Source organism: Fonsecaea nubica (genome assembly GCF_001646965.1).
Source record: "Fonsecaea nubica strain CBS 269.64 chromosome Unknown Scaff117, whole genome shotgun sequence".
Lineage (NCBI taxonomy): Eukaryota > Fungi > Ascomycota > Eurotiomycetes > Chaetothyriales > Herpotrichiellaceae > Fonsecaea > Fonsecaea nubica.
The window spans coordinates 1085-15990 of NW_019173790.1; the positions used below are offsets into that span (position 1 = coordinate 1085).

At 54.1% G+C, this 14906-nt stretch overlaps 7 protein-coding genes across 7 annotated transcripts; 3 read left to right on the top strand and 4 right to left on the bottom strand.

Moving 5' to 3' along the window:
* Positions 1-1124: 1124 nt before the first annotated feature.
* Positions 1125-2035, bottom strand: AYO20_10623 (hypothetical protein; the record flags this gene model as incomplete). The annotated part of the gene is made up of 2 exons (XM_022648879.1): positions 1125-1600; positions 1651-2035. The coding sequence occupies 2 exons, from the start codon at positions 2033-2035 to the stop codon at positions 1125-1127; spliced, it is 861 nt and encodes a 286-aa protein (XP_022495116.1).
* Positions 2036-3185: 1150 nt separating this feature from the next.
* AYO20_10624 (hypothetical protein) lies at positions 3186-4987 on the top strand (the record flags this gene model as incomplete). Its single annotated transcript, XM_022648880.1, has 5 exons — positions 3186-3274; positions 3325-3489; positions 3540-3647; positions 3699-3866; positions 3916-4987. 5 exons carry the CDS (start codon positions 3186-3188, stop codon positions 4985-4987), a joined length of 1602 nt encoding a protein of 533 aa, XP_022495117.1.
* An 874-nt stretch (positions 4988-5861) lies between these two features.
* On the bottom strand, positions 5862-7094 carry AYO20_10625 (hypothetical protein; the record flags this gene model as incomplete). The annotated part of the gene is made up of 1 exon (XM_022648881.1): positions 5862-7094. One exon carries the CDS (start codon positions 7092-7094, stop codon positions 5862-5864), a length of 1233 nt encoding a protein of 410 aa, XP_022495118.1.
* Positions 7095-7478: 384 nt separating this feature from the next.
* AYO20_10626 (hypothetical protein) lies at positions 7479-8713 on the top strand (the record flags this gene model as incomplete). The annotated part of the gene is made up of 2 exons (XM_022648882.1): positions 7479-7496; positions 7550-8713. 2 exons carry the CDS (start codon positions 7479-7481, stop codon positions 8711-8713), a joined length of 1182 nt encoding a protein of 393 aa, XP_022495119.1.
* Positions 8714-8946: 233 nt separating this feature from the next.
* AYO20_10627 (hypothetical protein) lies at positions 8947-11058 on the top strand (the record flags this gene model as incomplete). Its single annotated transcript, XM_022648883.1, has 1 exon — positions 8947-11058. The coding sequence occupies one exon, from the start codon at positions 8947-8949 to the stop codon at positions 11056-11058; it is 2112 nt and encodes a 703-aa protein (XP_022495120.1).
* A 188-nt stretch (positions 11059-11246) lies between these two features.
* Positions 11247-12469, bottom strand: AYO20_10628 (hypothetical protein; the record flags this gene model as incomplete). Its single annotated transcript, XM_022648884.1, has 2 exons — positions 11247-11979; positions 12171-12469. 2 exons carry the CDS (start codon positions 12467-12469, stop codon positions 11247-11249), a joined length of 1032 nt encoding a protein of 343 aa, XP_022495121.1.
* Positions 12470-12982: 513 nt separating this feature from the next.
* AYO20_10629 (hypothetical protein) lies at positions 12983-14583 on the bottom strand (the record flags this gene model as incomplete). Its single annotated transcript, XM_022648885.1, has 6 exons — positions 12983-13118; positions 13202-13627; positions 13739-13986; positions 14094-14174; positions 14316-14410; positions 14472-14583. The coding sequence occupies 6 exons, from the start codon at positions 14581-14583 to the stop codon at positions 12983-12985; spliced, it is 1098 nt and encodes a 365-aa protein (XP_022495122.1).
* Positions 14584-14906: the final 323 nt, after the last annotated feature.

Consider the following 14906-nt stretch of genomic DNA (forward strand, 5'->3'; position numbering starts at 1 on the left):
GATCTGGGATTTATTGGAAGGCCGATCGCTCTTTCAAGCTTTCGACTCGGGTACTGATACCTACGCACCCGATATGCATCTTAATGAGATGATATCGTTCCTTGGCCCACAACCCAAGCAGCTCCTTGTCCGGGGAGAGTCAAACGCTCAGTTTTTCACACCAGAATGTACGCGCTATAGTTCTAACCCGTGATCTTCATAAAACCCGTGAAATTGTGTTGCTAATTCCTTCAAAAGGGATCTTGATTAACAGGAAAGTCGGCAAGCCTTGTGGTATAGGTCTGGAATGTACTATCACCAAACTTTCTGGCGAGGACAAGAGATGGTTTCTCCGGTTCGTTGGAAGAATGCTTCGGTGGTTGCCAGAGGATCGTGCAGTGGCCCAAGAACTGCTCAAGGATCCTTGGTTATGTTCATGAGCATCACGTAAATTGAGGAATTGTTGGTCACCCGACAAAGCAGAGGGTTGACAAAAGAACATCAGAGACTGTGACCAGCTCGACTTGTTTCTTTATTGCCTTTCTCATGCGACCTAGGAATGGCTCCACGGAGATTGTACGCTATTTGACTGGCGGCGGCAGGGGCAACGACGACTACAGTGCAGAGTATTACTGGGAGCGAATAACCTTGCTCTGAATGGCCAAGGCATATCAGAAATTCCGTCGTCACTTTGATAGGGAAACTTTGCCGTTCAGACCTTTGAGTGGTCGCGGAATTCTGCCCTCTAGGCAATGTCCTTAGGAGATGTTTGGTACCGATTAGGCAGGTCATTGCGGGGAGATTTCCCGTCGAGTTCCGAGTTTGGCGGTCAATGCGGCCGCTTTTGGGGCCACTGAGAGGTTCTTCCCTCCCTACAAAAATCGCTGCTCTACGATTAGTTACTTTGCGGGCCATGGAGTTGGTTACAAGCGACATGACTAGATTGGTAAGGATGGTTAGCAGGTATGTTATTCGATGATCGAGGCCACGATGCATTTGGCTATTACTTCATCATTTTTCTATCTCGATACTATGTACTTTGGGAGTTGATCCATGGGTTTTGTTGCGCATTGCGTGTCTTCGATGTGTTATTTCACACTCGATAATATCTTCCCTCTCCACTTCACCCGCATTCCTAATTATTCCTAACTGCAGTGCACATCACCTCCCTCATGAGTGTGGCATTCCTGTGGAGGGGCCGTTGATGACGGAGCTTCTGGCGTCGTTGGCGAGCTAGTTGTTGCTGGTGGCGGTGGTGCTGCGCCAGACCCTTCCCCACCAAGACATCCAACGCCTGGAACGGCAATATCAAACGCGTACACCTCAAGTGCAAAGTACTGCAAGGTATCGCTGTCATGCGTGGACTCGGGGGTGTCACCAGCAGCAAGCTCGACGACTTCCTCATAGTCGTCGGCGAAATGCTCGATATGTCCCCAGCCAATGACGGGCACATGGTAAAGGCGATGCAGCAAATCGGAAGCCCAGAATGTGTTGGTAGGCGAGTCAGCGACAGTATATCCAAGTGCGCACATCGAACTCAACCACCGGCGTGTCTGATAACTCAGGTCGCAGATGACGGTCTCGTCGGTGCCATTCTCTCCACGCCAGTGGCCAGCATATGCTAGGGATGTCTCAGTCAATGTCACATTCGAGACGACATGTTCAACTCACTGGGAATATCGCAGTTGCCGTCGGGGTTATCACAGCGGAACAGGACACGTTTCTTGTCACCATGGATGATAATCTCATAGGCACCGATGACTTCATGGGGAGGTCGGTCCCCGAAATAACGACGATAGATGTCAGAGGTGTTGCCGAACCGGAGGACATGCTCTTTGGCGTGCTCGACGAGCAAGATGGTTTCGTCCAAACCGGCTGCAATCTGAGTTGCCTGGGTGACATTGCAGCTTTCGTGAATCTGGAACTCCGAGACAGCACCGGCATCCCAGGCCTTAATCTCGGACGGGGGGGCTTCTTGACGTGCTACCAGCTGCGTAGGTGCCGCAAGGACGCCCGCGATTGCGGAAACGAACAGAGCTTTGAAAACGAGAGACATTTTTTCTGGACTTGAAGCGGGCCAGTCAGGAAGATGGAGGAGTTCTGAGGTTGCGGATGGCGATGTCTCCCGACTCAATGACTGGATCTACAGCTCCATTTTATACCCGGCCTTTACTCTCTCATGTTCGGGACGTATGCAAGGTACGCAACCTGATCCGTCGACTTGTCGGCTTTCCCCCAACCTCCTCCTCCACCCATGATCGATGGCCGCATGACTTCAAGGAAAAATTTTCTGCTCAGTTCCTCGATCGGCTGGTATGATGGAAGCAAAGGCGGGAGTATTCGTTTGTGCCAAAGCGTACCACGAGGCTATCACAAGCGAGGACCAGCATGAGGTGGCGATATGAAGGGTCCTAGCGGCATTGGCGATCCAATCATGACATGGCATTTGAGGTCATAATACCGATTACAGCTCTTCCATAGCGAGGAGAAGGCCTTGGTGGAGCGGCACGTGTGTGGTCACCATCGATATAAACTCCCCATTGCAGCGCTCAGGTCCGAGTCTAGGGCAGTATGCTTCCTTGTGCCAAGACATTTCCGCTCCGCTGCGGAAACGCCCAGACAAAAATGAGTACCTTAAACCCAGAGCCTTGGCCAACTACATCTACTACGCCTACCACTCAGCTTCCTACTATTTGGACTTGCCCATACTCATGGATTCAAACTTTCCAAAATTGAGGACCTTATGTCTTGGACAATCGTCCGTTCCCGCCAACGACTTGGCGCCTGCGATGTTTCCACCGAGCCTTCCACTCCGAGCTTTGGCCCGCCTCCTCCCAATGCGATATAGCCTTGCCAAGTGGTCCTACGGTCTACTGGGAGAGGAAGATGCGAGAATATCGAGTTTCCGTTTGTCAAAGGGTGGGGTCACTGTTGAAAATCTTCTTTTCCGAGGCCGTCGCGCCGATCGTCAATCGTGCCGACGAAATCACAGAGACAACGTTGAGTTGAAGGGTAGCATATATGGCTCCTTCCACTTTCATACAAGACCAAGGTAACGAGGCAAGATACTTCCCTAGTATCGTGTTGACTTGGACAGTCTTTGTGTCTCGAGTGCTCTTTTTCCAGCATTGGACATTGTGTTTCGTTTTCATTCGCCGTCACATTACTGCTATAGTGTCTATTTTGTATCCCAAGGGTTCTTCATCATGCTGGCAACTATTTTCTTAGTGCTGGCATTCCAAAGTGCCGTTTATGCTCAAACATACACTGGTTGCCACAATCATTCCTCCGTCGAGTACGACATTCTGGTCTACTCACACGGCCTTCGCTGACAAGGAGTTGCAGGTACTGCTATGGCCCGGATGGTGAAGAGACTGCTCTGCAAACCTATTCTTCCGTCGCTCCTACGACATTGTCGACGGCAACTCTACCAGCGTCGGTGTCTGCTTCCGCCACAACTACCGGTCAAACTACCGCTGTGACAGGGTGTCATGCACATGGTGCTGATATGTAAGCTTTTACAGAGGCGAATGGATATACATAAGCTGACAGACTATCAGCTTCTGCATCAATGGTGCTGGAGAAGAAGTCATGATCTCAACGATCGCAACCGCAACTGGAGAACCGCCGGCGCAATACACCGGATGCCATGGCCATGGAGATGAACAGTGAGCGCTGAGCGCTTGCATGGAGAAAGATATCTGAGCTAATGAACCAAGGTACTGCTTCGCCCCAGATGGCTCAGAAGTATTGGTCCTTGCCGAAGGAGCTACTGTCTCAGAAGACCATGATGAACACGAGGATCACGAAGATCATGAGGACCATGATGATCATGAGCATTCTGAGGGTGAGGAGGAGCTTGATTGCCATTTTCACGCTGGGGTAGAGTAAGCTACCATTGTCTATAAAACGCGTCCAGTGCTTAATGATGTCTAGGCATTGCGTTCCCGTTGGTGGGAGCGAAAGCGTCAGTGAAGAGCGGAACTGCGGCTTGACACAGCGAGACTACGACATCCCGCTCAGAATCGGTACACTTTTCGTTGTCTTGGTCACCAGCGCAATCGGCGTCTACGCACCATTGTTGCTCACCAAGCTCCCCTTCAAAACTGTAAACACTTTCGTATTCACCATTGTCAAGCAATTCGGCACCGGGGTTATTCTATCGACTGCTTTCGTCCATCTCTATACTCACGCATCATTGATGTTTAACAATGAATGTCTTGGTGTGCTCGAGTACGAAGGTACAACATCTGCGATTGTCATGGCTGGAATTATCCTTGCTTTCCTTGTCGAGTATATCGGCCACCGCATCGTTCTCGCGCGAGGAGCCTCTCTTCAACAGCAGAGGGGCGCAGGCCCCGAAGAGACGGCCACCGTCTCAGCATTCGCGAAGGAAGGAGAATCTACGCCGATCTCAAAAAGCTTGACTGATCCTCATGCGTCAGCATACAACTCCAACAACCTCGCAAATCTTGGCCATAATCATGGCAACCCTCTCGACCCGGCCAATCCCAACTCGAAGCTTTCGGTCATGGTGATGGAAGCAGGTATCCTGTTTCACAGCATCCTCATCGGCCTGACGCTGGTAGTGGCGGGTGATTCCTTCTACAAAACACTGTTGATTGTGATTGTATTTCACCAATTCTTTGAAGGCCTCGCACTTGGTGCACGGATTGCTCTGCTACCCTCGGATTTCGCCCGCTTTTGGCCCACCAAATTCTTTATGGCGTTCGCATACGCCCTGATCACACCCATCGGCATGGCAATCGGTCTGGGTGTGATCCACGATTTCAACGGGAACGAGAAGAATACCATTGTGGCGATTGGTACGCTAGACTCCCTGAGCGCCGGCATTTTGATCTGGGTCGCGCTGGTCGATATGTTGGCACGAGATTGGATCCTAGATGGTGGCGAGATGCTGAACACGACAACGGCAAAGACCCTTCTTGGTGGGTTCAGCTTGTTCGCCGGTATGATTTTGATGAGTCTGCTTGGGAAGTGGGCTTGAAGGAGAAAGGGCAGTCGCCGGGATTGCATCGAAGGGGGATCGGGACAATATGACTGGTTGCTATCCACTTTTGCGAGGTTATATAGATGGTAATGTAGGAATAGCTGCGATAGACACCTACACAACAAGCATTGATATTGGTACACGTACAGATCCTCAAGGCTCATCCGGTGAATCATCATCATCAGGCGTCTTCGCTGCACGTAAAGCTGTGCCGGGAGCTGTTGCAGTCTCAAAAGCAGCGCAAGGCTTCGCCAAGCGTTGAATAGACCCGAAACGGGTAGAAATGCCCTTTTCTGACTCTGGTGCTAGTGGGCGGAATCCCCGCGCACACAAGGTCGATTTACTGGGCGGAAATGCGGACGGTACCGACAAGGTTACTAGTAGGTAGGATTGGGGGTTGCTTTGCTCATACTTACTTCCGCCTTTTTTTTCTTTTGGTACGATTATCTCTTGACAAGCAAAAGGCGCGTGCGTGCGTGCGTGTCATGGGCGATGGGTGATGGGTCTTATTTCCGCCGTGAATTTGTCAATCCGATAGTATCTCCTTTGTCATTGCCCATCCAGCGTTACTACCAACACAGCACCACAGGTAGATAGCGCTTGTAACACTCGCCACGGCTACTAAATAACCATGTACTTGATGTGTATAAACTTACAGTGCACCTAGTGGGTGAGTATGTGAACATAGATCATACATCATCAGCTTCGCCTTTGGCTTCAGGTACATGGGTCGCTGGAGAGTGCAACCAGAAGAAGATTGCGTAGCAGAAAACCCCCATATCACTGAGCAAAGGGCAGAGCAACGCACCATTTCGCACCACGGAGTATCCCAAAGACATGTCCTGTACAAGAAGCGAGTACATCAACCCGCTCACGTCTCTTCAAACACAAAAACGCCCTTACCCGGCCGGAAGCCCCCGAGGGTGCCTTGGACCGCTTGCTTCAAAAGGTCAAGTTCAGTGTTCCATCCCCATCTGCACTCCTGCACCGGTATATCTTTGAATCGCCCTTCTCTGGTGAGGCGAAGGACGTCGTCCACCGTCTGTTTCTTCTGGTCAGGGTGCCGGTCACTCCACTTGCTCACCCAGAACCCATTGAAGGAGATCTCCTTGAAGATCAGGAGCGATGCAGGTAACATGAGAGGTTGTTTGCTCATTGCTCCATATGTCACCATGGTCGCTCCGGGGCTGAGGAATTTGGCAAGGGCCGTGGCGGGCTTCCCACCCACGCAGTTGAGGCCAACTTTGATTTGCTCTCGTCCTCCATTTGTCCACTCTTTGATCTGGTCTCGGATCTCGCGACCTTGTAGTTCTTCTTCGGTGATGACTTTGGTGGCTCCAATATCAAGCAGCTCTTGGCGAAGTTTCTGTTCCTCCTCCTTATTCTCCCGACCCCGGATTACATTGATGCTCTTGAATCCCCACTCCCGCCCCAGCTGTATGGCGGCTCTTCCCACGCCGCTGTTGGCCCCGTTTTGGATGAACCACTCGTCTCCGCGGAAACTCCATTTTGCCGAGTCAAGGAGCATGCGGTATGCCGTGCAGGGGTTGACGGAGACGGTCCCGACCTGGAGGGGGGACAGTCCCTCCTTGTTGTCAATTTTGATCAATTTGCTCTCGTCTATCGCCATGTGTGTCCGCCAGGTGCCCATACTGGTAGTCTTCATAATAACCCAATCTCCTTTCTCGAGGGATTTCACCCCAGAACCGACACTGATGACCTCCGCCGCACCTTCATTCCCACCCACCGCCGAGAGTTCTGAGGTACCGAGAGCTGTTGTCATCTCTGGTTTCGCAGGATACACACCCTGGATCTGATTGACGTCGGCAGGGTTGATCGGGGCGACGAGCATTCGGAGGACGACGTTCGTCCCAGATGCGGGTGAAATAGAGTGACCATGTAGTGATAGGACATCTTGAGGCTCTCCATACTTGGAATATACAAGGGCTTTAGCTTGGGTGTAGCCGTAACTGCTAATCTTTCGTCTCTGGTTGGCGAGAGATCTGACGGGCTGTTGGCAGTTCCAACATATCGAACGCCGTGCTGCAAACAGGCTCCGTGAAGACTCTCCGAGGAGCTTTCGCGTGTAGGAAGGAGATGCCATGACGGACTGTCACTGAGGTTCAGCGTGGAAGTGGACAAGAAAATTGAAGCGCAAGCATGCAAGCATTGAAGCTGGAATTATATCATAGTCGTGGCGTTCCCCGCATTGACGGAAAATGCTCTCCAAGCCCAAGCGCAGCCTGCAACTGGCAACTGGGCAACTGGCCCGCCAGGCTGACCTGACGTGACAACACGTTTTCGTTATTCTCGCTGTGACGCAGGCGGACATCGATTCATTATCCATGGTCGTCGCATGCGTGTGCCCCGAACTTGGCGCATGATGCTGTTGTCAATAAGTCACGACCCTTCAATGGCACGCAGCTCCTCATAACTAGCCCTTTTCTGTTACCTGGGATTCTCAGCTTCGATAATGAGGCGCGCCAGCATGTCGTGGCTCTGGAAGGTGAGCACGCGCCCGCCCAAAACACTCTGACAATGACTGACTTGCCATACAAGGGAGATGCCAACTCCCCTGCATCATTCGAGAAAGCCCTCTCCAAACTGTCCTCACAAATCACCACCGCAAACCTTGCCCTTGACACAAGTCGCAGTCGAGACCGCCGGATCAAGGCCCTGTGGACTCTTTATACCACCCTCACATACCTTCTCTACACTTTGGTCATTGTTCTCGTCCTTGGACCACAGAACTGGTCGATCTATCACTATGCCGGTCTTGTCGGTTCTCCGATCCTCATATACGTGGTCCGCACATCCATCGCCGCCTTCTTTGGTTGGAGGATAAGCCGTCAGCAAGCATATTTGGAGCATTTACAGAAGCAGCGAGAGCAAAAGATTGCAGATCTGAAGAAAGCTACAAAGTACGACAGTACTCAGGAGCTATTGCAGAAATATGGAGGCGCTCCACCGACAAAGTCTCCCTCGAAACAGCCGCAATCGGGTCCGAAGAGAAAGGCGATTCCTGCCACAGACCAGCGCCCTGTTCAGAGGACTGGTATCGCACCTCCGCCAACGGCAAATATTCCAGGAAGACACAGCTCCATGCCATTCCCTCAGCAACCGAACGAACAGACTGGCTCTGCGCCTATGTCGCCAACTCATGGCCCATCACCACATGCGGCCCCTGTGATGGCACATAGCCCAATAGAGATTACGCCAGACTCTCCCGGTTTCGCTCCAAATGCTTTCTCCAGCATGCCGCCTGCTTCTAGCACCACGTATGAGCAGCCGCCTCACTGGTACGACCGCATACTGGATGTTCTTCTTGGTGAGGATGAAACCGCGGCCAAGAACAGATTGGTCCTGTTGTGCGCCAGATGTCGCTTGGTCAATGGTCAAGCACCTCCTGGCGTGAGGACACTTGAAGAACTGGGTCGTTGGAGATGCAGTGGCTGTGGTGCTTGGAACGGAGCCGAAAGTGAAGGGGCTAAAGTTGTAAAAGAGGTGACCTCTGCTTCGAAGATGGACGATGGGGAGGGCTGGGAGAGCGTTCCACGAGCCGCGGACATTCGAGAAGAAAGCCCTGAAGATTCAAAGCCTCAGGAAATGGCTGATACCAGCTACGAAGGAACTACAGGACGAGACGTAGGAGATGATGCCGGCCTAACCAAGAGGGTCACTCGTAGTGCAGGCAAGAGAGACTCCCTTGAGTCCTTGCAATGAACTTTATTTCCATCTCCGCAACACGTCAAACGCTCTCTAGATGCCTTCGATCACTCCATTGAACCGTAGACTTCAATGGTACCCGATTGGGGACCTCTGTTCATCTCACGTGACGCGACCCGCCAAGGCATAAAGAAGTAAAATGCTCCATTACGGATTTTCGTGGATATTTTTTTCCTTTGTCGCATCATACCTGGCAATACAACCATGTCGATAGGTACGGTCTCGGAACCATGTCCAACTTCATTGTGCGTCCGGCCGGCGCGGACAAAGACCCTTTTAGAATCGGGCTGACGGCCGTGTCGATGCTCTCGCTGAAGCTCAAGTCCGGGGACATCTGTGAACTCCGAGGAGCGGACGGGGATAACACCAATGGCAAGAGAAAACTCGCCGTTGCGTGGCAGGGTCTGGGCCCGGGGATGAAGGACTCGATCGTCCAGACGTCGAGATTGCTCCAGGAAGCCTACGGGTTCAAGTTGGGCGATAAAGTCACCATCTCGCGCTGGCCACATCCTCTGCCGAGTTCCCTCTCGGTGACGGTCCAGAAGGTGCCGGGAGGCCAGCCGGACGCTGACACGACTGACTCGAAGTCCTGGTCGAAACAGATCGCCTCTTACATCTCCCCTACGGGCGAATATATGGTCGTGTCCCAGCGACTACACTGTCCGCTGCCCAACAAGTCGGACAAGGCCGGAGCAGTCGAGTTTGTCGTCAAGGACGTGGGTGTGCCTGACTCCCTGTTTGCACGCGTGACCAGGGACACGACATTTCGCGTCGTCAGCTCAGAGACATCCGATCAGCCAGTGACTATTGTTTTCGAACCAAAGCACCTCGGCGGGATACGATCGCAGATTGCTCAAGTGCAGGACATCGTGAGCGATCTCTGCAATCCGGTTGCCAAACAGCATTTCCAAGCGTACGAGCCTGTGCAGGGCCTTCTTCTATATGGGGCTAAAGGCACGGGCAAATCTGCCGTGATTACTGCTTTGGCTGATTGCGCGTGGCCTGCGGTCCGATCCTGGATGCCAGGGACAGAGATCCACGCTTCACCAGATCCCTGTCTCGTCCTCGTGAGGCCAGAGTATATCATCAAAGGTTCCGGCACTAGCAGCTCTTCTACTGTGTCCCGTGAACTGGACTTGATGTTTGAGCGCATCAAGGGAAGCCCTACCCTAGTGGTCGCTGAAGCCAGGCATCCGAATGACGTTGACGAAAGGCTGCGGACAGAAGGCAGATTTGCGGCCGAGATTGAGTTGCCGATCCCCTCGGCGCTTCAGAGGAAAGAGATCCTGCTGGCCCTGCGAGGCGAGGACAGTATCCCGGGGGACGACCTTTTGCAGGAAATTTCAGAGAGGACTCACGGATACGTGGGCGTCGATCTGCGGGCTCTTCTTCGGGTGACGATCCACTTGGCATCGAAGCACCTGCCGGCTCACGAGGCAGCAGAAGGCGATGGAGGGTCTCCCATGGTGATAGAGCCCGCAGACCTCGAGACTGCCCTACAACAGGTCCGACCGTCTGCCCTGCAGGAGATATTCCTCGAGACGCCCAACGTCCGATGGACCGACATCGGCGGCCAGCACGAAGTCAAGCGACAACTGCACAACGCCGTGGAGCGCCCGTTGCGGTTCGCCGACCGCATGAAGAAGTTGCGCCTACAACCCAAGAAGGGAGTCCTGCTGTACGGCCCGCCGGGGTGCTCCAAGACTCTGCTCGTGCGGGCGCTGGCGACGGAAGCCGGGCTGAATTTTCTGGCCGTCAAGGGCGCCGAGCTGATTTCCATGTACGTGGGCGAGAGCGAGCGGGCGACGCGCGAGGTGTTCCGCAAAGCGCGCGCGGCCAGCCCGAGCATCATCTTCTTTGACGAGATCGACGCGATCGCCTCGCGCGGGAGGAGTGGCAGTGACCTGAACGTGCTGACCACGCTGCTCAACGAGATGGACGGCTTCGAGGAGCTGCGCAACGTGTTTGTCGTCGCCGCGACCAACAAGCCGCAAAACATCGACCCGGCCCTTCTGCGTCCGGGCAGATTTGACAACATCGTCTACATCGGTCCGCCGGACGTGGAAGCGAGGAAGGAGATCTTCCACAAGCGCCTCGAAGGCGTCTATGACAATCCCGACAGCCTCGAGGACGACGTCGGAGAATTCGCCAGTGCCACAGAAGGGTTTTCGGGTGCCGAGGTCGTGGCCATTTGCCAGACAGCCGGGGAAAACGCCTTTGACGCGGACCGCGACATCATCGTGTCCGACGACGTTCGCAAGGCGATCGGGCAGACGCCCAAGAGCATCACGAGGGAGATGTTGCTGGAATTTGAGATGTGGAATGCCGCGCGGATGCGATAGCACGCCCGCCATCGGCGTAGATAGATAGGAGGGGCGAGTGAGTGGGTAGAGCTGGCTTAGACGGCGTAAATATAGTCGACGCGAAAACATAGACACCCTTGCGCCTCTGTCTGAATCGGTGTGATGCCTTCTAACCCCCCCTTCTTTTCAGGTGACAAGCAAGCAAAGAAAAAGGGAGTCGTGGTGTATCAAGCATTCACATTCGGTCTCCCCTTGGTCTCGACGGCCAAATCCCTCATGGTCTTCCACACAAAATGCCTCTGGTCCGGGTTGACGAGGTCGTTATCGTTGCCCAGCCCACCTTCTTCCGTGGTTCTGTAGTCTGCGCGCCCGTCGCCCATGATGAAGCGCAGACACGGGATGGGCCCGCGGTCCTCGTACTGGCGGTTCAGGATGCGGTTGCGGAACGCCTCCAACTCGACGCTCTTGAGCTCGATCTCTTTCTTCTCGCCCGCACCCGCACCCGCACCCGCGCCCGCCGCGGTCATGAGCCGAGCGACGTCGCGAAAACTCGCGTTGGTGCCTGCGATGCGGAGCTGCGGGGGCACGGGGCCACCACGCATGGCGCGCTCGGCGAGCAGACACAGGACGCGGGCGATGTCGCCGATTTCGGTGAAACTGACGTGTTGGTCGAGGGAGCCTACGGCCTGGTAAACGTCCTTGGCCGTGTGGAAGCCGTACCAGGGCCCGACGCCGCTGTGGAGGAACAGGCCGTTGAAGATCCTGCAGACCTGGATGTTCGTGGGCGCCAAAACCTGCCGGGTCAGCGCGTAGTGCGCCTTCTTGCCGTCCCACTCCGGCACGCGGAAGTCGTGCAGCGTGTGGTCCACCCCGAACTCGGACGGGAAGTACAGCTTCACCCGCGTCTGGGGGAGCGCGCGGGCGATCTTGTCGCGCAGTCGGGCGCCTGATGATGATATGCTATGAAGGGAGAAGGGTGGGATTTCAGCCGTAGTGTCCTTTTCAAAAGGGTCGGGGGGGTTGGGGGAGTGGTTGGAACGTGTAGGCCGCCATACACCTCAAAGAGAGGACAGAGAAAAGAGAGACAAAGTACGTGTATACCGCTGCAAGGTAATTGTGCGTAGAAACAAGATATCGAGAAAATTACTCACGCATTAACAAGGACATCGACCCCGTCCAACGCCATGATCAGATCGTTTTCATCACACCCCGTCACCCCGTCGCCCTCGTCGTCGTCGTCGATAATGCGCACCTCGGCACCTAAAGAGTCCCTCCATCGTTCCATCCGGGCTGTGTAGCGACGAGCGAGCAGCACGAACCCCGACAGCCGGTCGCGCAGCTCGGCGGAGAGAAACGTCTCGGTCAGCCGTGTGCCCAGGTCGCCGGTACCACCTGCCACGGCGACGACTGGTTTGTCCGGAGACGGCGAGAACGGGGTTTCCCCGGCCATGGAGACTCTTTTTCGTATCTCGGTAGATTGGGGATGACTTTAGATAGTTGGTCCGAATGAATCGACCATGTCCCTGTGGTTTGGTAGGAATTTGAAATTTCGCTTGCTTACCCTCGCGCACCACGGGTTCTCGCGAGGCTGCGGGGTGGGGCACGAGGCTGGTAGCGCGGTAGTCGATATGCTTTGGAGTAACCGGAAAGGCTGAGGAGGAGAGCGGTAACCCCAATAAAGCCTGAGGCCCTCGCAGAGCCAAAAGAACAAGCGAGTTGCCTCCTGCTGCGGTAGGGAATACGTCTAGACATCTATGATTGCTTCAAGGTGGGAGAGCAACTCCCTAAGACGAAGGCGTTGGTGAGCTACGGACCACAGCAATGCGCCATCGCCTACTATCCAGAAGCGCAGCACATCACAGCAAGGCAAGGCGATGGCAATTAGGGAAACCTATCCTGTGCTCCGTTCAAAGACTCACACATCCCTCTTTTCGTCTTTCCCTTCCTTTGCGGCCAAATACAATCACAGTCTGGCACTCGGCTTCAAATACCCCCCAACACGGTTCAGCACCTTGACAGCGCCATCCATCATCTCCTCCACAATCTCTGCTGCAGTCTGATTTGGCGTGTTAACGAGACCAGAGACCTGGCCGGCCGGCCTATATTTAGAAGAAAAAAAATTACATGTTAGCAAACACTTCTTGCGGCGATACCGTGGTGGGAGGAGCAAGAGTAGACGTACATGCACGCCGATTGATCCTCAATCTCCTCGGTGAGGCCTCCGGTCTTCTCCAACTTCTCCAACTCGTGGTTCAGGACAAGGATGCCTTTACTTTGCAGCTCCTCGATCTCGTCCCGTCGCTTCGTCTCCCAGTTCCGGACATAAGGGCTGGCAATGGCGCGGAGGGGACGGCCGGTCCAGATTGTCGACTTGATGGTGTCGTCAAAGCCCGCAGCGAGGATGGCCCTCTTGGCGGCCTCGGCGGCGCCGGATTCTTTGGCCGTGACGAATCGTGTGCCGACCCAGACGGCCGAGGCGCCCAGCGACAAGGCTGCCGCAATGCCGCGACCGTCGAAAATGCCGCCGGCGGCGACGAGTTCGACGGCCTTGCCTGTCAGTGGGGAGGTATAGTTCTTGACAATATCGGCGCAAGCGGGAATCAAGATACTTCACAGTCAAGGGTCAGCGATTCCGTTCCATTGGGGGGCAGGGCGTACCGCAATGCCAATGATGCACCAGCATTTTCTCGTCGTACGAAAATAGATCAGTCTCACTCACGTCGTGGCCGTTTCGCCAGTGTGACCTCCAGCTTCTCCTCCCTGGGCGCAGATGATGTCGGCGCCAGCCTGGCACGCCTTGTGGACATGCTTCGGGTGTCCAACCATGTTCATATAAAGCACGCCGTGTTTGTGCAGCTTGTCAACGACGTGTTTGGGGGCGACTCCCACGGCCGAGACGAAGAGTTTGGCGCCACCGGCGATGATGATGTCGATGAGTTCATCGAGGGCACCTTTTGTGTAGTCCGACTGCAGATTGAGACATTAGAAGAGGGCGATCAGCGGCCACACGAGGGACCAAAATTGAAGGACATTTTCGATTTAAGGGAGCCAGAATGGGGGAGGACATTACTCACATTGGTCTTTCGCGCATTGCCGCCGACTTGTGGGAGCAAGAGATCGACGCCAAAGGGGGCTGAAGGGTCCTTGAGAGCAGCCTGTTCGAGCGAGAAGTGACAAATTCAGCCTCTGTAATACAATTCGATTTCTTTTTTCTCCCTTATTTCCCCAGCTTTTTTGGCGGGTGTCGGTGCCCATCCGTCTCGGCCAAAGTAACTGCGAACAAAACATCCACTCACTTTCAACTCCTCTATCATCTCCTTGAGCATCTTGGGCGTGTATCCCACTCCACCAATCACCCCGAGGCCGCCTCTCATGGAATTTAGCATGCGTCCTGGAAAAACGAGAACAAGGAGCGACGGCAGGGAGGGTTGTTTTCGATCAAGACAACATACCGGCATTCGTCACGGCCGCCGCAAGAGGAGCACCCGACGTCGAACCCATACCAGCCAGGAGGATGGGGTGCTTGATACCCAGCAGCTGGGTGAGGGGGGTTGTTATCGACATGGCGGGTCGTTCGTTATTGTGATGTTGATATGGGCGCAGACACAAACAAAAGGTCCCGTCGAAAACTCGCAGGGATGTTGTGTAGATTGTCAAGATCAACCAGAAAAAGGATGAAAATGAAACAAAAAAACCGTGTAATAATGTCCTTTAAGTCCTTGGACACCAAGTTTCCGAGGCACAGTGTCAGCAATTAGCCAGTGGACTACCCACTTCACTTGACCTTGGATAAGCGAAACGGTCGGTACCTCCAAGTAATAAGTAACCTTGTGGTGCCAGTTGGAAAGCCTTAACCTCGTAGAACAAGTTGGAACTCGGTACCGGTT